Source organism: Ovis aries, chromosome 16 (genome assembly GCF_016772045.2).
Source record: "Ovis aries strain OAR_USU_Benz2616 breed Rambouillet chromosome 16, ARS-UI_Ramb_v3.0, whole genome shotgun sequence".
Classification (NCBI taxonomy): Eukaryota; Metazoa; Chordata; class Mammalia; order Artiodactyla; family Bovidae; genus Ovis; species Ovis aries.
The window spans coordinates 37,190,628-37,212,529 of NC_056069.1; the positions used below are offsets into that span (position 1 = coordinate 37,190,628).

The window sequence follows — 21,902 nt, forward strand, 5'->3', positions numbered from 1 at the left end:
CACTTTGCTAGTGTGTGAAACGAGTGCAATTGTGTGATAGTTTGAACATTCTTTGGCATTGCCCTTCCTTGGGATTGGAATGAAAACTGACCTTTTCCAGTCCTGTAGCCACTGCCAAGTTTTCCAAATTTGTTGGCATATTGAGTGCATCAGTTTTAACAGTATCCTCATTTAGGATTTGAAATAGCTCAACTGGATTCCATCACCTCCATTAACTTTATTCATATGGATGCTTCCAAAGGCCCACTTGACTTCACACTCGAGAATGTCTGGCTCTAGGTAGAGTGATCACATCATCATTGTAATCCAGGTCATTAAGATCTTTTTGCATAGTTCTGTGTATTCTTACCACATCTTAATATATTCTGCTTCTGTTAGGTCCATACCATTTCTGTCCTTTATAAATAGATAACAAATAATAAATAAAAACATAATAGCCAAAATAAATAGATAATAAAAATAAATTTTAAACCTTAATCAGTTTGCCATGTGGGAGCTAGGACTATTGTATCATATCTTCAGCCTGCACCTGAGTGCCTGCCATTATAATGAACATTTCCAGTTGAATGACTGCTGAAGCTCCTCATTCAAAACATGAGTAAAGCATTCATTCCTATCTCCCTGCCCCCTGCCTCCTCCTGTTCCTCTGTTTTCTACCTCAGTCTTTATCATCTAATTATTCAAGTCAGACATATGGATCTCATCTTTAAATTCTTTCCCTTCATTCCAAATTCAATTAGTCACCAATTTTTCCCCCCAGCCACACCATATGGCATGTGGGATCTTAGTTCCCAGACTAGGGAATGAATCTACTCCCCCTGTAGTGGAAGCAAGGATTCTTAGCCACTGGGCCTCCAGGAAAGTCCTAGCCACCAAATCCTAAGGAAATCTGTTTATTTAAGGAAGTATCTCTTCAATTACCTCACTAGTTTAGGTTTTTAGAGTTCAGTCAGGTATCCTATTTCATTAATACACATACAATAGTCTGTAAGTAGTTTTCCTCCCTCTAATTGGACACCTTCATTTTCCCCCCCACACTAAAGTCAGTTTTCAAGAATGTAAACCTAACTATATTATACCCCTTCCTTTTCCTTCAGAAGAAATTTCAGATTCCTGGTGTGACATGAGGATGCCACTGAAGTTTACAAAAGTAAAAACCAGAATCTGCAGTTCAGTTGCTCAGTCATGTCCGACTCTGCAACCGTATGAACCGCAGCACACCAGGCCTCCCTGTCCATCACCAACTGCCAGAGTCTACCCAACCCGCGTCCATTCAGTCAGTGATGCCATCCAACCATCTCATCCTCTGTCGTCCCCTTCTCCTCCTGCCCTCAATCTTTCCCAGCTTCAGAGTCTTTTCCAATGAGTCAACTCTTCACATGAGGTGGCCAAAGTACTGGAGCTTCAGCTTTAGCATCAGTCCTTCCAAAGAACACCCAGGACTGATCTCCTTCAGAATGGACTGGTTGGATCTCCTTGCAGTCAAAGGGACTCTCAAGAGTCTTCTCCAACACCACAGTTCAAAAGCATCAATTCAGTGCTCAGCTTTCTTCACGGTCCAACTCTCACATCCATACATGACCACTGGAAAACCATAGCCTTGACTAGATGAACCTTGGTTGGCAAAGTAATGTCTCTGCTTTTCAATATGCTATCTAGGTTGGTCATAACTTTCCTTCCAAGGAGTAATTGTCTTCATTTCATTGCTGCAATCACCATCTTCAGTGATTTTGGAGCCCAGAAAAAGAAAATCAGCCACTGTTTCCACTGTTTCCCCATCAACTTGCCATGAAGTGATAGGGCTAGATGCCATGATCTTCGTTTTCTGAATGTTGAGCTTTAAGCCAACTTTTTCACTCTCCTCTTTCACGTTCATCAAGAGGCTCTTTAGTTCCTCTTCACTTTCTGCCATAAGAGTGGTGTCATCTGCATATCTGAGGTTATTGATATTTCTCCCAGCAATCTTGATTCCAGCTTGTGCTTCCTCCAGGCCAGCGTTTCTCATGATGTACCCTGCATAAAAGTTAAATAAGCAGGGTGACAATATACAGCTTTGATGTACTCCTTTTCCTATTTGGAACCAGTCTGTTGAATCTCGTTAGTTTAAGCAAAAGCAGTATTTATTGCCCTTCAAAACTAAGAAGTCCAAATAATAGAGAAGCCTCCACATGGCTAGATCCAGAACGTCAGTATTTTCAGGGCTTTCTCTAGGTTGGTTCTGTCCTTTGAATTTATTTTTTGTCTCCTGCAGTTTGCTCCATAAGTCCTGGGAGAGTGCAGGCAGTGTCAAGTTTCTTCATTTTTGTTTGCTCTAAGTGAAGTTGCTCTGTCGTGTCTGACTCTGCGACCCCATGGACTGTAGCCTATCAGGCTCCTCTGTCCATGAGATTTTCCAGGCAAAAGTGCTGGAGTGGATTGCCATTTCCTTCTCCAGGGGATCTTCCCAACCCAGGAATCAAACCCAGGTCTCCCGCATTGCAGGCAGACGCTTTACCATCTGAGCCACCAGAGGTAAATTCAACGGACAAGTCCAGGAAGGGCAGTGATTAACCCAGCTTCAGTTACAGACTCGGTGGTTGTGCGGTACAGAACCATTCTCCAAACAATACAGAAGAGGAAGGAAGTGCTTCCCGAAAAAACTGCATGTTGGGTACCCCTCAGCCAACTGTATCTGTCCACCTACCTTACCACTAAGTTCCTTGTGCTTTGATGAAAACTCTAAACTCATAGACCCAAGAAACACAGTGAACCCAGAGCAAGAAAGACACAAAATCATACCAAAGCATTATGTCAACAAATTTTCAGCAAACTAGGAACTAAAAGAACTTCCTCAGCCTGATAAAAGGTATCTGTGAAAAATGTACAGCTAAAATTGTACTTAATGGTGGAAGACTAAACACTTTCTCCTTAAAGTTAAAAATAAGACAGTTTCTCTTCAACGAGGACTGGAGGTCCTGATCAGTGCAATTTGGCAAGAGAAATAAAAGATTCAAATTGGAAAAGCAGAAAGCAGAGTTATTCAGAACATAATTATGTAGAAGATCCTAAAGAATATACAGAAAATAGTAGAACTATTAAACAGAACAAATTGCTAGAACTAGTAAGTTTAGCAAGATCACAGGATATAAAGTCAATGTATATAAACCAATTCCAGGGCTTCCTTAGTGGCTCAGTGGTAAAGGGTCTGCCTGCCAATGCAGGAGACATGGGTTCTATCCCTGGTCCAGGAAGATACCCCATGCCATGGAGCAACTAAGCCTGTGAGCTGAGACTATTGAGCCTGTGCTTTAGAGCTTGGGAGCTGCAACTACTGAACCCACATGCTGCAACTACTGAAGTTTGCAACCCTAGAGCAAAAAGAGAAGCCACTGCAATGAGAAGTCCATGCACCCCAACTCGAGAGAAGCCCCCACTCTCCACAACCAGAGAAAAATCTGCAACAATGAAGACTCAGCACAATCAATGAATACATACATATTTTTTTAAACTGCATTTCAATATTCTAGCAGCAAGTAGTCAAAAACTCCTAAATACTCATTTAAAATAACATTAAAAACAATAAAATAAGATTAATTTTAACTATATATAAGAGCTATACATTGGAAACTGAGATAATCCTGGAAGAAAGTAAATGAGAAATATGCAACACTCGTGGATTAGAAGAATTAACAGGAATATTAACCATGAATTCTCATTAAATGGATACATAGAGTCAGTGCCTTGTCAACTAGATTTACAGCACACTTGTAGAAATTTACAAGCTGATTCTAAAATTTATATGGAAATCAGAGGTCCTAAGATAGTAAAAACAGATTGAAAAAATAAAATCTGAGAATACTGATTTCAAGATTTTGGTATAAAGCTACTGTAATTATGATAATGTGGCATTGGTATATCAATAGAACAAAAATAGATGGAGAAATAGGTAGAGAAATAGATGCACACGTATATGGACAATGCATTTTCAACAAAGTGCCAAGGTAATTCAGTAGGAGAAAGAATAGTCTTTTCAATAAATGGTGCTAGAACCATGGAATATCAGGTAGTGGTGGTTTAGTTGCTAAATCGTTTTAAACTCTTGTGACTCCATAGACTATAGCCCACCAGGCTGCTTTCTCCATGGGATTTCCCAGGCAAGAATACTGGAGTGGGTTGCCATTTTCTCTTCCAGGGGATCTTCCTGACCCAGGGATCAAACACTGGGAGCTGCAAAAACTGAGCCCTCAAGTCACAACTGCTGAAGCCTGTCACCCTAAAGCTTGTGCTCAGCAACAAGAGAAGCCACTGCAAGGAATGGCCCACGCTCTCCACAACCAGAAGCCCATGCAGCAACAGAGACCCAGTGCAGCCGAAATAAAAAATTTTTTTAAAAAATCAAATATCCATTGTTTTCACATATTGTCACACCTAATGTTTTTATCAGTGTATTTGTTCTCTTGTATGATTCATATCCTGAAAGAAAAGGACTAGAGTCCATCCCTCTGGACACCATTTTTAGTGAACAAAATAATGCAGATGCTAGCAATTATAAAATACACCCAAAAATGCTATAAACTTTATCATGTAAAAGGATAAATATAAGTAAAAATCTCAAAATATTTCCATATGAAGGCGACATGATTACATATCTTAAAAAACCAAGTGAATCACAAAACAATTAGAAAAAAATAATTTTACAAGAAAATACGGGGGGCTAGTAACATAGCAGGCTAAATTGACTATAGTGTATTTCCACACTCCAGTAATAAAAACCAGAGTTTGTAATAAAAGGAATCACATGCCTAATAATGAGAATTATTGAATATTTCATTTAGTTTCAAGTGCCATCAATTAACCATTTTTTAATGTACTACCAAGAAAAAAAATATTGTCAATTAAACTGACATAATGGACTCAGCACTTAGAATTATTTTATATTTATTGAAAGATATATTTAGATTTTATAAGATAAGAGTTTTATATCATTTTCACTCATTCATGAAAATAAAGCAGAAGTTAAATAAATTGGCTAAGGTATTCCTCACATGATTTTACACTGATAGACCAACTTTTTGTACAGGGAAGGGTTTGTTTTTTTTTTTTTTCTAATTGAAATATAGTTGATTTATAATGTGCTACATTCATTCATTCCCATACTGCAAAGTCATTCAGTTATCCACATATGTATATATTCCTTTTTAGATTCTTTTTCATTATCAGATCAATTCTTCTGGATTATTTTTGGACTCTGATGGGATGCGCAATCCACAGGATCCTTTATGTCCCACACCTTTGCAAGATATGCCAAGAATGTAAAACCCAGACTGCTCTTACCAGCCATTTCGGAGGAGTTTTGCAGAGGTAACATCCCAAACAATGAGCTAGTCCACTTGCCACTCATAATAAAAGTGAGAAACTGCCCAGCTCAATGTTCCTCACCTATATCCAAAAGCAAACAAACAAAAAAAACACTTCATCCACCTAGGCACCTGTGCTGCTGGTGTGGAAACAGAGTCACAGGGAACGCCATGAATATCATACTAACACTCTGCCTACCGCGTTGGCCTTAAGAAATAAAGTCCTTTTCTCTAACTACAGGTGTTTGATGTTTTCTTTCAATACCATGAAACAGTAACAGGAGAGTTGATTAGCTTGTGAGTAGGCTAAAATTCCAATCTTCACAGACCCTGAAAATATCAATTTATGTCCATAAAAATGTTGGTGATGAGGCATTTCTTAAAAGTGTTCTACATTATATTTAGGGCTCGTGTGACAACATGAGGGGAGGTGGCCTTATAGGAAAGACACTTCTTCACCCTTATGATAAATCCATCAAAAGGATTCTTCTCCCTCTCAGGGTGATTGTGGCTTGCCTGTCTTAAGTCAGGGCTTCCCTTGTGGCTCAGCTGGTAAAGAATCCACCTGCAATGAGGGAGACCTGGGTTCGATCCCTGGGTTGGGAAGGTCCCCTGGAGAAGGGAAAGGCTACTCACTCCAGTATTCTTGCCTGGAGAATTCCATGGACAGCCCATGGGTCTCAAAGAGTGGGACTTTCACTTTTGTCTTAAGTCATTGGTGTGCTGGGGCCCCTGGGACTGGGTTTTGAGAGCTGACTGTTAAATTTTCAGGGAATTTTTGAGCTGATTGATGAAAACATCATGGTGAGAAAATGTGCACCACAGAAACTGGCAAATACTGCAAATCATGGTATCTCCTCTACCTTGTAAAGCAGGTTGTCAAATATTTATCTGTCTTCACTGGTTTAAGTCCTATCTGGCCGATTAGTTAGCTGGGGATAGTACAACATGAGAGGACAGTGTTACGTACTATTAATGTACAGGGTTGCTGCAGCTGCCGCTAAGTCACTTCAGTTGTGTTCAACTCTGTGCGACCCCATAGATGAAAGCCCACCAAGCTCCCCCGTCCCTAGGATTCTCCAGGCAAGAACACTGGAGTGGGTTGCCATTTCCTTTTCCAATGCATGAAAGTGAAAAGTAAAAGTGAAGTCACTCAGTCGTGTCCGACTCTTAGCGACCCCATGGACTGTGGCCTACCAGGCTCCTCCGTCCATGAGATTTTCCAGACAAGAGTACTGGAGCGGGTTGCCATTGCCTTCTCCAAATGGACAGGGTTATGTACTATTAATGAGGCTGCTGAGATTCACCTCTGAGTGTTTGGAATAGCAGTTCTCAAAGAGATAGTCTGCTGAGCAAGCACTCAATACCTTGTGTGTAGACGCTGTAACAGAAGCTCATTTTACATCCCCTGGATATGTCCTATATTTATTCCATATTATGTAACAAATATAACAATCTTTCTCTACTTCTCTATCACAACCCTACTCATCCTTTAAAGGTGAATCTGTTTGGGACCCAACAGATGACCACTTTTATTTTTATCTTTGTTTAAATGTTCAAGATGGTTTTAGAAAAGGCAGAGGAACCAGAGATCAAATTGCCAACATCTGCTGGATCATGGAAAAAGCAAGAGAGTTCCAGAAAAACATCTATTTCTGCTTTATTGACTATGACAAAGCCTTTGACTATGTGGATCACAATAAACTGTGGAAAATTCTGAGAGAGATGGGAATACAGACCACCTGACCTGCCTCTTGAGAAATATATATGCAGGTCAGGAAGCAACAGTTAGAACTGGACATGGAACAACAGACTGGTTCCAAATAGGAAAAGGAGTACGTCAAGGCTATGTATTGTCACCCTGCTTATTTAACTTCTACACAGAGTACATCATGAGAAACGCTGGCCTGGAGGAAGTACAAGCTGGAATCAAGATTGCTGGGAGAAATATCAATAACCTCAGATATGCAGATGACACCACCTTTATGGCAGAAAGTGAAGTGGAGCTAAAAAGCCTCTTGATGAAAGTGAAAGAGGAGAGTGAAAAAGTTGGCTTAAAGCTCAACATTCAGAAAACGAAGATCATGGCATCTGGTCCCATCACTTCATGGGAAATAGATGGGGAAACAGTGGAAACAGTGGCAGACTTTGTTTTTTGGGGCTCCAAAATCACTGCAGATGGTGATTGCAGCCATGAAATTAAAAGACACTTACTCCTTGGAAGGAAAGTTATGACCAACCTAGATAGCATATTGAAAAGCAGAGACATTACTTTGGCAACAAAGGTCCGTCTAGTCAAGGCTATGGTTTTTCCAGTGGTCATGTATGGATGTGAGAGTTGGACTGTGAAGAAAGCTGAGTGCCGAAGAATTGATGCTTTTGAACTGTAGTGTTGGAGAAGACTCTTGAGAGTCCCTTGGACTACAAGGAGATCCAACCAGTCCATCCTAAAGGAAATCAGTCCTGGGTGTTCTTTGGAAGGACTGATGCTAAAGATGAAACTCCAGTACTTTGGCCACCTCATGCGAAGAGTTGACTCATTGGAAAAGGCTCTGATGGTGGGAGGGATTGGGGGCAGGAGGAGAAGGGGACAACAGAGGATGAGAAGGCTGGATGGCATCACTGACTCGATGGATGTGAGTCTGAGTGAACTCCGGGAGTTGGTAATGGACAGGGAGGCCTGGCGTGCTGCAATTCATGGGGTCACAGAGTCAGATACGACTGAGCGACTGAATTGAACTGAACTGAACTGAAATGGTGTGTGTGTGTTAGTCACTCAGTCATGTCCGACTCTTTATTTAAATGGTAGCTTTCAATATGTTTTTAAACAAACCTTTACTTGAAATGACATACAGAAAAGTACACAAATCATATAATAATGTTTTCTCAAAGTGAACATACCTGTTTAGCTACCGCCTCATTCAAAACACACCCTACCTAAAAGCACACGTTCTTTCCTGTGTCCTGTCCTGATAGCCCAGGTCTTGGTATTTGACTTACTTTTTCTTTCTGTATTGGTCATGTGTTTCCTTCTGATGGGTTTTCTAAAAGTAGAACAACTTCAACTGCCATTAAAACAAGAGAGAATTCAGGACATGAAAATGAAAAGGGTGCATGTTACAACAATTCCTGTTACACTTATCTAAAAATAAGGTCCAAACCACACCTGGGCAAGCTGTGGGCACGCACCTGCACAGGCCTCATCTGCCAGGTTACAGGTGTGGTGGGTCCACTTTTCCGAAGCAGAGCCTCAGAAGAGAAATCAGAAAATGGTTTCTACTCTTGATGACACCTGTATTCACAGAGAGAGGGACTCTCCACATTTCCTGTTATATCAAATTCAAAGCATTAAAGCATGAATATGGGCTTTTGCCACAATGCAGGGACAATCCAGAGAGGACTCAGAATATACACAAGAGGGATACTATCCAAGAGAAAGAAGAAAACCCCTATGGCCTAGTGTAAACAAAGAATCAGATATGCCTCTGTCTCAAAATCTCATGGAGACAGGGTTGAAGTGAAAGTTGAGAGTAAAGTAGCTTTTCTAAATTATTGGAAAAGACTGTCCTTTAGAATCCTCTCTCTCTCCCAATATGGGGGTGACCCCAACAGAATAAAACACGGTGACATATTATAATTAGAGGAAAGAGCTGAGTCATTATTCCTGACCTGCTCTCAGCTCTTATGTCTAGTTCAAGGCACAGAACATTCTCACATGCTCTGGGGAACTTGAGAGCAAGGAGACCCCCCTGGAAAGGCAACAAAATACAGAGATGAAGGGGAAGGCTGAGCCTTAGGGCGTATGATGGCATCATCAAGAGATAAATTAAAGACTCTAGCTGCAGACATTGGGCTTCCCAGGTGGTTCAGTGGTAAAGAATACACCTGCAAACATAGGAATTGAAGGTTCAGTCCTTGAGTTCAGAAGATCCCCTGGAGAAGGAAACAGCAACCCACTCCAGTATTCTTGCCTGGCAAATCTCATGGACAGAGGAGCCTGGGAAATCTCACGGACAGAGAAGCCTGGTGGGCTACAAGTCCATAGGAGTCGCACAAGAGTCAGACATGACTTGGGACTAAACGACAAGAGGTTATAGACACCAATGCAATAGACTCAGGAGCCAACATTAGACATCCTGAAGAAAGGATGGCTAAGAATATAAAAAATAAAATTTGAATGCAAACACTCTCTCTCTCAGTGTCTTTAGGGCACATAACCCCTCCTCCCACTCTCACTATGAATCCACATTATAGACTGAGTAGAAAGAGAAAAAGACAATCTGGAAGGCACAGCATTTATTTGAAAGAGATTTATCAAAAAAGAAATGGAAGTACCATTACTTGTCAAGGTAAAGACTTTCCGTGCTACATATTGGGTTGGCGGCTCAAGGAGAATCCTTAAGTGAAGAAAAAAATTTAAACTACATTTGCCTTGTGAAATAGGTGTAAATGTGCCATCTTCTCACTTTACCACAAAAGAAGCCAGCCTGAAGGCAAAGAGCAGTGACAAGAAGAAAAACAGAAGAGCCCTGCCTGATCAAAACTTGCAAGCTAGCTACCTGCTGAACCCCTGGGTTAATGAGCCAATCAACTTCTCTTTTTGCTAAATCCAGTTTGTGTATGGTTCTCTATTACTTATGATCTTTATTAGGTTTAAAGGTAAGCAATTTATTAATAAATCAGCCAGCAAATTGAAGTTGGGAATTGAACATAAGATGTCTAACATCTAAAACTGGACTCTTGATCACTGTACCATAATACAAAGCTCAAATGTTATTCCCTCTGCTACAACTGCAACCATTTGCTACTTAAGGACTGGTCCAAGGACTTGCTGCTGCTAAGTCGCTTCAGTAATGTCTGACTCTGTGTGACCCCATAGACAGAAGCCCACGAGGCTCCCCCATCCCTGGGATTCTCCAGGCAAGAACACTGGAGTGGGTTGCCATTTCCTTCTCCAGTGCATGAAAGTGAAAAGTGAAAGTGAAGTCACTCAGTCGTGTCTGACTCTTCTTTGCGACTCCATGGACTGCAGCCTACCAGGCTCCTCCGTCCATCGGATTTTCCAGGCAAGAGTACTGGAGTGGGTTGCCATTGCCTTCTCCGCGAAGATACCTAGATCTCTGAATAATTGAGCAGAGCAAACCTAACAAACTAAATCACCCATAATAGATACACAAGTAAGAAATAATTGCCTTTGTTCTCTAGGTCACTAATTTATGTAGAGGCTTTTTGATATGGTGCCCTAGTCTATCCTAAATAACTCACTCCATCTTTTTAAAATAATTCTTTGTTGCTGCGCTGGCTTTTCTCTAGTTGCATTGAGTGGGGGCTACTCTCTAGTTGTGGTACTTCGGCTTCTTATCGAAGTGACTTCTCTTGTTGTGGAGCCCTGGCTCTAGCGCGTATGGGCTTCAGTAGTTGCAGCTAACAGGCTCTATAGCAAATGCTCAGTGGTTGTGGCACAGGGGCTTAGTTGCTCCACTGCATATGGAATCTTCCCGGATCAGGGATCAAACCCATTTCCTATATGGACAGTTAGATTCTTTACCACTGAGCCCTCAGGGAAGCCACCACTCCATCTTATAATAGACTTCAGCTTATAATAATTCCCTTTGTTGGGGGAGAATGGCCTCAGATACACACAGAAAAGCAAGCCCTCAGCAGCCATTTCTGCACTATATGATCCCAGCCATAGCTGACTGATCCAAGAGTAAACCCCATATCCAAACTGTACCACTTGATTTTCCCTCCAAGAGATTTCCAATTCTGAACTGAGGCTGAGAAAAACTGGAGCTGAGTCAAGTTCATTAACAAGGATTTAAAGCTGCACTGCATGATACAGGAGCCACTAGCCACACGTAGCTATTTGAATTTAACCAAAATAAAAAATTCAGGGTCTCAGTTGCATTAGTTTCATTTTATGTTCTTATGTCCTGACATGTAATAGTTTAGATCTGCAAAAAAACAACACATTATCAGGAGGGTTGTTCAGAGTCCCAGAATTTCAGTTTGGCAGTGTGGTCTATGTTGCCATCAGAAAACCAAACCAAAACTAAGTTACTGGTGCTCTACATTTTGGAATCAACTGGAATGTTAATGAAGTAGACTGTTTTGGACATCCTTACAATGTTGATTTTGGACTTTATCAAGTGTGTTTGCAAAAGAGCAAAATAAGGTTTTACTGTCAGAATCACCAGTTTTTGTTGTTCTTGTTCAGGTGCTCAGTCATGCCCAACTCTTTGCGACTCCATGGACTGTAGCAGGCCAGGTTTCCCTGTCCTTCACCATCTCCTGGAGCTTGCTCAAACTCAGGTCCATTTACTGGGTGATGCCATCCAATCATCTCATCTTCGGTTGTCCCCATCTCCCCCTGCCTTCAATCTTTCCCAGCATCAAGGTCTTTTCCAATAAGTCGGCTCTTTGCATCAGGTGGCCAAAGTACTGGAGCTTCAGCATCAATCCTTCCAATGAATATTCAAGGATTACACATTCAGTCAGTTCAGTCGCTCAGTCATGTCTGACTCCTTGCGACGCCATGGACTGCTAGCACGCCAGGCCTCCCTGTCCATCACCAACTCCCGGAGTTTACTCAAACTCATGTCCAAATGAGTTTGAATTACTCAAACTTGAGTCAGTGATGCCATGCAACCATCTCACTCTCTGTCACCCCCTTCTCCTCCTGCCTCAATATTTCCCAGCATCAGGGTCTTTTCAAATGAGTCAGTTCTTTGCATTAGGTGGCCAAAAAGAGTTGCAGCTTCAACATCGGTCCCTGCAATGAATATTCAGAATTGATTTCTTTTAGGATGGACTGGTTGGATCTCCTTGCAGTCCAAGGGACTTTCAAGAGTATTCTCCAACACCATAGTTCCAAAAGCATCAACTTCTTCAGCGCTCAGCTTTCTTCACAGTCCAACTCTCACATCCATACATGACTACTGGAAAAACCAGAGCTGTGACTAGACGGGCCTTTGCTGGCAAAGTAATGTCTCTGCTTTTTAATATACTTTCTAGGTTTGTCATAGTTTTTCTTCCAAGGAGTAAGTGTCTTTTAATTTCATGGCTGCAATCACCATCTGCAGTGATTTTGGAGCCCTCCCAAAAATACAGTCTGACACTGTTTCCCCATCTATTTGCCATGAAGTGATGGGACCAGATGCCATGATCTTCGTTTTCAGAGTGTTGAGTTTTAAGACAACTTTTTCACTTTTCTCATTCACTTGCATCAAGAGGCTCTATAGTTCTTCACTTTCTGCCATAAGGGTGGTGTCATCTGCATATCTGAGGTTATTGATATTTCTCCCAGCAATCTTGATTCCAGCTTGTGCTTCATTCAGCCCAGTGTTTCTCATGATGTACTCTGCATCTAAGTTAAATAAGCAGGGTGACAATATACAGTCTTGATGAAATCCTTTCCCTATTTGGAACCAGTCTGTTGTTCCATGTCCAGTTCTAACTGTTGCTTCCTGACCTGCATACATATTTCTCAAGAGACAGGTCAGGTGGTCTGGGATTCCCATCTCTTTCAGAATTTTCCAGTTTATTGTGATCCACACAGTCAAAGGCTTTGGCATAGTCGATAAAGCAGAAGTAGATGTTTTTCTGGAACTCTCTTGCTTTTTCGATTATCCAACGGGTGTTGGCAATTTGATCTCTGGTTCCTCTGTCTTTTCTAAATCCAGCTTAAACATCTGGAAGTTCACAGTTCAGGTACTGTTAAAGCCTGGCTTGGAGAATTTTGGGCATGACTTTGCTAGTGTGTGAGATGAGTGCAACGGTGCGGTAGTTCGAGTATTCTTTGGCATTGCCTTTCTTTGGGATTGGAATGAAAACTGACCTTTTCCAGTCCTGTGGGCACTGCTGAGTTTTCCAAATTTGCTGGCATATTGAGTGCAGCACTTTCACAGTTTACATATTAGTCGGTTATTAAACGGTTTTCTGGAGAACGCCACACACAGCCTGGGCACTCAAAGGTGTGTGTCAGAGGAACGAACGCACCATCGTGGAGGTGAAACAGAAGGACCCCAGCAGCTCAGGATGAGACCTTGAGCGGAAAGACGGGCGGCCGGGCACAGCGGAGGCAGGCGGGGAGGCAGCAGAGGCGCAGGACCGCTGGGAGGACGGGGGCGGGAACCCGGGGAGAGCCGGCAGGGAGAAAGATGAGGGAACGCCTCCAGTCTCCTGCCCGAGCTCCCAGCCGGCTCGGAGCAGGCGCACTGGCGGCGCTCGCCCGCGTCCCTGCCCCGCCCTCCGCCGTCGCCAAGGCGCAGGCTCGCGTCGCGGCGGGCAGCTCGGCCCGTCTCCGTCGCCCTCCTTCATCTCGGCCTCGCCGCGCCTTCCTGCCCCGGACTGGCCCGGCCCTGGCGGAGGTAACTCCCCGCAGATTCCCGTCTCGCACGGCCCCAGCGTCCTCCCCTCGCCCTCCGGCCCGCGGCGTCCTCGGGCTCCTCCGCCCCCTCACGCTCTCGAGTCTTGGCGCGCCCGCGACCTCCCCTGCCCCGCCATCCGCCGCCGCACCCAGCCCCCTACCCGCTACCCCGGCGTCATCGTCCGGCCGCAGCATCCTCAGCCTCACGGAGGTGCGGGGTCGCCCTCGGCTGGCTGGGAACGAAGTCCGGTTCGGGCTTGACCTCGGCCCGGTGTCCTCCAGCTCCTGCCCGGTCCCCGGTGGGCGCCGCGGTGGCAGCTCGCGGGGGTGCAGGGCGGCGCTGCCACGCACGGTCTGGTAGGGAATCTCAGAGGGGTCCCTGGGGATGCCTCATGCGAAGTGGTCGTGGGCCAACTCGTGTGTGTGACATTGGTGGGGGATAAGTTGAGCGCCGAGGAACGGACGTGATTTCTTAGGCTCGTCTGTGATGCAAACCACCGAACGACTTGGATTATTCCTCTGGAAATTGCTTTTGCTAGTGTGCTTTAAATTAAGATACGGGGAGCCGGGGGGAGGGGTGCGGTAAAACTTAACCTATTTCTTCTCCTCACATATTTTGTGTGGTCGAGTTTATCTCTGTCGTCCATTAACTAATTTGACATGTTTCATGGTGTTTATTAGTATCCATCTGTAGGCTTCCCGGTGGCGCTAGTGGTGAAGAACCCGCCTGCCCGTGCAGGGGACCTGAGAGACCCAAGTTTGATCCCTGGGTTGGGAAGATCCCCCGGAGGAGGGAATGGCAACCCACTCCAGTATTCTTGCCTGGAAAATCCCATGGGCAGAGGAGCCTGACAGACTATAGTCGGCCAGGCTGTAGAGGTTGCAAAGAGTCAGACACAACTGAGCTAATAAGCGCGCGCGCACACACAAGGCAGAAGAGGTATTGCCTTGTATGAGCTAGTGTTGTGAAATGCATAGCCTCACTTCCATTTTAGTCTTGGTCAAAGTAGTAAAAAACCACCCAATTTCAAGGAATGAGGCGTTGATCAGAGCTCTCAATGAGAGAGAGGAGTGTTAAAGTCATAGTGTAAGAAGAGCATATGGGGTAGGGGGTATTTTTGTGGTGATCTTTGGAAAGATGAGAAAGTAATCGCATAGAAACTATATTGTCAAGATATTCCTCAAGTTCGTGTTTATTTTCATAGTCTGAGGAATAACTTTTCAAAAAAGCAAACACGTTTTGCCTGACTATTCAAGATTAGATACTGAATAAAGTATCAGCATTTTACCTTAAAAAGAGAGTTAACTTGAGTTAATGAAAAAGTCATTTACTAAAACTTTATGAAAACTCTTAAAATCTTCAGTAACTATTATGGGGTCTTATCATTTTTTTTTGTTTTGTTTTGATTTTTACAGCATCTTCTGACTTTTGACTTAATTGGTCTTTGCTATCTTAACAAGCATGGAGATACGATTAGAAGTTTTGACTTCAACCAGTATCAAGCAGAAAAAACCCTGGCCACGAGTATCCTGGTTGGGACAGGTAAGTTTTTCTTCAGTTGTGCAGTATCAATTGTAATATGTGTTACATGTGTGCTTTGCCTCTAGGATTGAAGAATAACCTTTAAGAAATAAAGTAGCATCTGCAGAAGGATCACTTGCCCTCTGAACAGGAGTTTGTGTATTTGTTTGGTAGGAGGCTGGCAGAGATGGGGAGGGAGTATCAGTCTTTCTGGGTCTGGTCACATTTGTCAGCTCTCTGATCACTCTCTTGCTCCTTTTCTCCATCACCTGCTTCATCTTCTTCACCATCCTTTGTTGCTTTACTCTTGGAGTTCTGGGATGGTGTATCATCCTCACTCTCATCTTCTGGGCTCTCCTGGGAATTCTGGGACACAGTTTCTTCACCCTGCAAGTCCCAGTTTTTGAGATTGCCCAGCCAGGAAGCCTCTCTGCAGTTGTTGAAAATGAGCATGGCTTTCGCATCTACAGGGTCTTTTTTTGAGCAAAGGCACATGTTTGGGGAGTTTCATGTCCTGGTGAATCTTGGAATACCCACGCAAGGTGATGAAGCAGCCTTGTGTCTAACTGGAAGGTTTCCAGGAAGTTCAGAACATTTTCTGGATGTTTTCTAAAACTGAAGTCTAGGAGCACATGCTGCTGCTTCAGAAATGAGAAGCCATGTCTATTTAAGTAAATAATTTAAAACTTGCTCATACTACTCTTCAGATCAGTGAGCTAACAGCAGATATCTCAGTATGGGCGAGCAGAATTGGAAGACACTCCTATAATTTCAAACTTCAAATAAATCTCAATGTGGCTACTAGATCATCCTACCTAGTAACTCTAATAAGTGGTACTTTTAAGATAGAATGAAAAAATCTTCAGGTTACATAATTAGCCTTATTGTTGGGACCTCTGATGGTCAGGTGATCAGTAATCTGCTTTCCAGTTCAGGGGATGTGGATTTGAGTCCTGGTCGGGGAACTAAGATCCCACTTGGCACTGGGCAACTAAGCCCCCGCACCACAACTAGAGAAGCTCTTGAGCCACAGTGAAGACCCAGTACAGCCAATAAATAAAACATTTTATGATGTGTAGTACAAATATACCATCTTTCTTAGATGTCACTTTCTTTTCCTTTATGTGATAACTTAGGTAGGAGGCTGAATTAACTTCTGGCATCTCTTAAGTTTCCATGTATTTCTTCCAGGAAAATGAAGCTGTTTTTCTTTTGGATGATAAATTCGTAAATGAAATTAATTTGCTCTCAGGAAGGACAAAGAAGAAAATTCCCAGTCTTCAGCCTTTGTTGAAGGATGTTATACTCCTAACAACGTCCAGTAATGGTTAAGTAGTACTGATATTGTCAAAAGGCTAGATTTTAAAAATCTAGGCTATATTTTTTAAAATAATTTTGGGGGTAATATTAAGGAAAATGTTAGACTATAAGCATTGTATTTCCATTTTGAAAACAGATGCCTGGCTGGCTGGGGTACTCACTACAGGGGAGGTTTTCCTCTGGAACAAAGATCAAGATTGTTTGAAAACTATACAAGCAACTGAAAAGCCTAAGGAAATGATTGAAGCTGCAGTAGGTGGGAGTTTTTTTGTTTGTTTAAATTGATTCAACTTGATATATAGGAGGAAAAGAAATATACCTCTGCTTTTGTAAATATCTATATGTATTTCCATTTATATGTAAGTATTTTTTGATGTTGGTTATTGTAACACTAAGGTTCATCTCGAGGAAGAAAAATCTGGCTTGCCTAACATGTCTGTGATAGCAGTGGGTTCCTAATATCACACATGAATACATGATAAGTGTTAATATTATTTGTACTTTTAATTTATTATTAATACCTTAGTTTTGCTTTCTGAATGGAAACCTCATTTAGGTTCCTCGTTGTCAGAATAGATAAAATTTGTACTTTTTTTGCAGGAATTCTGATTTCAGAGGTTTAGTAACTTTTTTGTTGTTTTTTTAGCAAGCTCTTCGAGACTGTACTTGTATGTATCTGGCAATGGGAAAAGAGTTCTGCTTATAACTCCTTCTGGATGCATATTCCTTTGGGAACATTTGGAATTCAAGAATGTTTCATCTTCCAAAAGCCTTTCCTTGGTGGGCCAGTGGTCCCAGATCATGCCTGAAGAAGCAGTTCCTTTGCCTTCCACTGAAGATAAAGAAGCGGTAGTGCATGCTGTTTTTATAAAAAATGAGGTAAAATCCGAATCAGACAGGGTGTTCTTGAAGTAGAGACCTCAGACTCTAAGAGCAGACACTTTCTGGGATGCTGTTGAGCAGAATGTGTAATGATAGCTGTATATCTCCAGTCATCATTAATTGTAGTAATGGTGAAATTATTGTGGAAAAGGTATTTTTATATTTTTTGGTCCCATTTTAAAAGATTTTATTAAAAGTGGTTTGAACTTTGAGCTTCCTTGGTCTTTTCCTAGTTTTACTTTTCCTTAGTTTTAGAATATAACTAGCTTTGTAATAAAAAAACTAGAATTGGTGATATTAAGTAAGCCATTCCCAGTAAATAACACATTCATTAACTAAAAGACATGTTGATTCTCTTTGTATGTGTTGACCCATATGTTTTTACCCAATTTGCTATTGTTAAAAATTGTTTTTGAACTTTTGTTATTTACTCATGAATAGTGCCCTAGTTTAAATAATATGCAACCATAAAGGAAGAGAAAAATAAATATATAAGAATATTCCTAGTTATATAGCCAAAGTAAATGGCAGTATTTTCTTGAGAGAGTAACTGCACCTTGATTTCTCATTTGAGATATGCCTCTGGCTCAGAAGTACATTTCTTAGTGTTTAGCTTAATGTTAAGCTATATGTTAAGAATAAAAGTATAAGCAGGTTCTTGATACGTTTCATTTATCTTATAAGAAAATGCGGGGCTGTTTTTTTGCTTGTTTTTCTGTTCTTTCATGCATGAGTTTATTTTCCATTTTCCTTGCTGGTTATTTATTTTAAACATAGCAGTGTGTACATGTTAATCCAAGACTCCCTAACTATCCCATCATTCTTCCCCCGGTAACCATAAATTCATTCTCTAAGTCTGTGAATCTGTTTTATAAACAAGTTCATTTGTATCACTTTTTTTTAGATTCAGCATATAAGCGATATCATATGATATTCCTCTTTCTCTGTCTGACTTCACTCAGTATGACAGTTTCTAGATCCTCTTGATTTATTTTCAGATTTATTATATACTAAAGTATATGAAATTTATCTACAGTTATTTGGAGACTGCTGCTTGTGTTCATTTACTTTCTATTCCGGGGAATGCCTGAAGTTAACATTTCTAGCAATTCGGTGGCATGAAAATGTATTTACACCTGTAAGGTGAGGTAAATGTTTCCTTCTTCCTTGTTTTCTATCTTTTTCTTTTTTTTTTGACTGTTTTGAACAGCACATGGAATCTTCTTAGTTCCCCCACAAGGAACTGAACCCACAGCCCCTGCATTGCACGTGCAGAGTTGTAACCACTGGACTGCCAAGGAAGTTCTTCTCTCCCTTTTGAAACATTATTATAATATCTTTTGGCCCATAAATACATAATAAGATCAGTTAATGAAATGTGAACATCGACCTCTGAGACTTTACAAATCGTTTCTCCCTATAAGTATTGTTCTGTTTCTTTACTTTTCATTTAACTTGTTTATTACAGAAAGCTTTTCTTGTTTTTATTTTGTTTCCCTTCTTGGAATTGAGAATACATAAAAGGTAAGGCTGGCTATGGTCTTATCTTAAGACTATAAAAAACTCCTTTGAAAACTAATTCAGTTGAATTTTGAAAAGGATGTAACTTATTTGAATTTACTACCATACCTTTTAAATTCTCTTTTTTTTTTTAACTAAAAGTAGTTTTATTTATTTTAAAAAGTCCAATGAAATAGAATGCATTTAAAAGCATATAATGACTTAAGATTTACTAAAATAGTGAGATTTTTTTTTTCTGTTTATTTTCTTTATTTCTTATGCTAGCAGTACTTTATTCAGGTGTAATTTATATAAAGGCAAATGAACAAATCTTAAATGTACAGCTAGGTGTTGGTGGTTTAGTTGCTAAACTGTGTCCGACTCTTTCAAACCCATGGACCGTAGCCTGCTAGGCTCCTCTGTCCATGGGATTCTCTAAGCAAGAATACTGGAGTGGGTTGATATTCCCTTCTCCAGGGGATTTTCCTGACCTAAGAATCGAACCTGGATCTCCTGCATTGCAGGCATATTCTTTACCAACTGAGCTATGAGGGAAGCCCCAAAATATTTGTAATAATGTAGAAATTTGTGTATCTAAACTTTTAGTGGATGCAGATTTGTTTGGGATTGGCTGTAGGACATGCCATTACTACAAAACTCTGATATGGACCTACCTTGTTTAGTTAGCAGTTGCTCTTTTGTGCCCTGGATAAAACTTGTGAGCAGTTGCTAAGAGACCCCGAATATATATGTATATGAAGGAATTTAGCTGGACCCGTCAATTTTCTATAGTGAAATATGTATTAATGTAAAAGTTACTATACTTCCTGTTTTCAGTTATTTTATTCCTTTCTTAGATCACTGCCATATCATGTTCAGTGGGCTCAGCAGGATTGCCTTCTGTGCAGTCTGATCCCTAAATGTGAGTCAGTGAAGTCAAGGGGAGCTCTGATTTCTGCATTTTCAAGGGATGGACTTACCCTGGCAGTAACGCTTAATCAGAAAGACCCAAAGGTTAGTAAATGTAATCTGTCTTGGGAGTAAGCTGTAAAAGAGAGAGTTTAGTTCAGTTTAGAGACTTTTTTCCCCCTTGAATATGGTTTGTTTTTTTAATTAATACTACTTTATGTTCTTTAAATTGGTGTTTTCTGATCTAACTTGGCTTTGTAAATTGGTAACATTATTTACATTAGGTGCCATAATTTTCGAAATCTGACCTTCAGAAGCGAAAAGAGGATAATGGAAAAGGAAGAAAGAGGGGCAAAGTGGTAACTGATATTCTTAAAATGTAGTGTAAAAGGGAAAAGAGTTATATAGGTAGTTGGTATTGTCTTGCCAGTTGGGAAAGACGAGATAGTTCATTGATGTAATAGATCTCTAGGTCTTCAGAAATATAAGTAAAATGATTTTAATTGTTTTGTTGTCTTTTTTTCTCTTTCAAGGCAACTCAGGTATTATTTATAAATACACTGAATTTTGTTACTCTCTATGGTAGCCTTAAAGGATGTAGTAATAAGAATCCTGTGGTTCCAGCTACTCTTGTCAGGTAAGGATTCTTTTTTATTTCTAAATAGTGTTTTTCTTTTACCTTTTTAATAGTTTAATAAAGTTTAAGGCTCTGATAAGTAGTGTCTAAATATATATTTTCACAACAAATATTCTTAAAAAGAATTCTTTAAGAGATGGAAAATTCTGAAAGAGATGGGAATACCAGACCACCTTACCTGTCTCCTGAGAAACCTGTATGCAGGTCTGGACATGGAACAATGGACTGGTTCAAAATTGGGAAAGGAGTACATCAAGGCTGTATATTGTCACCTTGCTTATTTAACTCATATGCAGAGTACATGCGAAATACCAGGCTGGATGAAGCATAAGTTAGAATCAAGATTGCAGAGAAATATGAATAACCTCAAATATGCAGATGACACCACCCTTATGGCAGAAAGCAAAGAGAAACTAAAGAGCCTCTTGATGAAAGTGAAAGAGGAGAGTGGAAAAGCTGGCTGAAAACTCAACATTCAAAAAACTCAGATCATGGCATCTGGTCCCATCACTTCATGGCAAATTGATGGATAAACAATGGAAACAGTGACAGACTGTTTTCTTGGACTCCAAAATCACTGCAGATGGTGACTGCAGCCGTGAGATTAAAAGCTGCCTACTCCTTGGAAGAAAAGCTATGACCAACCTAGACAGCATATTAAAAAGCAGCAACTTTGCTTTGCTGACAAAAGTCCATATAGTCAAAGCTATGGTTTTTCCAATAGTCATATATGGATGTGAGAGTTGGAATGTAAAGAAGGCTGAGCACCGAAGAATTGATGCTTTTGAACTGTGGTGTTGGAGTCCCTTGTACTGCAAGGACATCAAACCAGTCAATCCTAAAGGAAATCAATCTTGAATATTCATTGAAAGGACTGATGCTAAAGCCCCAATACTTTGGCCACGTGATGCAAAGACTTGACTCATTAGAAAAGACCCTGATGCCAGGAAAGATTGAAGGCAGGAGGAGAAGGGGTTGACAGAGGATGAGATGGTTGGATGGCATCACTGACTGAATGGACATGAATTTGAGCAAAATCTGGGAATGGTGAAGGACAGGGAAGCCTGGCATGCTGCAGTCCATGAGGTTGCCAAGAGTTGGACATGACTGAGAGACTGAACAACAAATAGATATTTAGATAGATAATGCAGCTTTCAGCTTTTGTGCTTGATAGACTTTAAAGTTTGCTTTATATGTTGGACACAACTGAGCAACTTCACTTTCCCCTAGAGAAGGAAATGGCAACCCACTCCAGTATTCTTGCCTAGAAAATCCCATGGACTGGGGAGCCTGGCAGGCTACTATCCATGGGATCACAAAGAGTCAGACACCACTACATAAGGAAAGCCTTCAGTCCTTTAAGGAAGGGTCTGATAGGGTGGAAGATACTTGAACACATTTTCTTTTCTCTTTTATTTCTTTCTATGT

General features: G+C 41.1%; 1 protein-coding gene across 4 annotated transcripts in view; it reads left to right on the forward strand.

The window, feature by feature from the left end:
* Positions 1-13,588: 13,588 nt before the first annotated feature.
* Positions 13,589-21,902, forward strand: part of CPLANE1 (ciliogenesis and planar polarity effector complex subunit 1) — a 104,342-nt gene continuing 96,028 nt past the window's right edge. For 3 of the 4 annotated variants that reach the window (XM_060400259.1, XM_060400260.1, XM_012097032.4), the window contains exons 1-8: positions 13,589-13,705; positions 15,121-15,247; positions 16,418-16,553; positions 16,683-16,802; positions 17,193-17,425; positions 18,465-18,571; positions 19,786-19,942; positions 20,371-20,474. In XM_060400259.1, coding sequence (XP_060256242.1) covers positions 15,167-15,247; positions 16,418-16,553; positions 16,683-16,802; positions 17,193-17,425; positions 18,465-18,571; positions 19,786-19,942; positions 20,371-20,474 — 938 coding nt within the window. In that variant the 5' untranslated portion in view covers positions 13,589-13,705; positions 15,121-15,166. The remainder of the gene's footprint in view (positions 13,706-15,120; positions 15,248-16,417; positions 16,554-16,682; positions 16,803-17,192; positions 17,426-18,464; positions 18,572-19,785; positions 19,943-20,370; positions 20,475-21,902) is intronic. The other variant, XM_042233853.2, reaches the window with a different exon arrangement.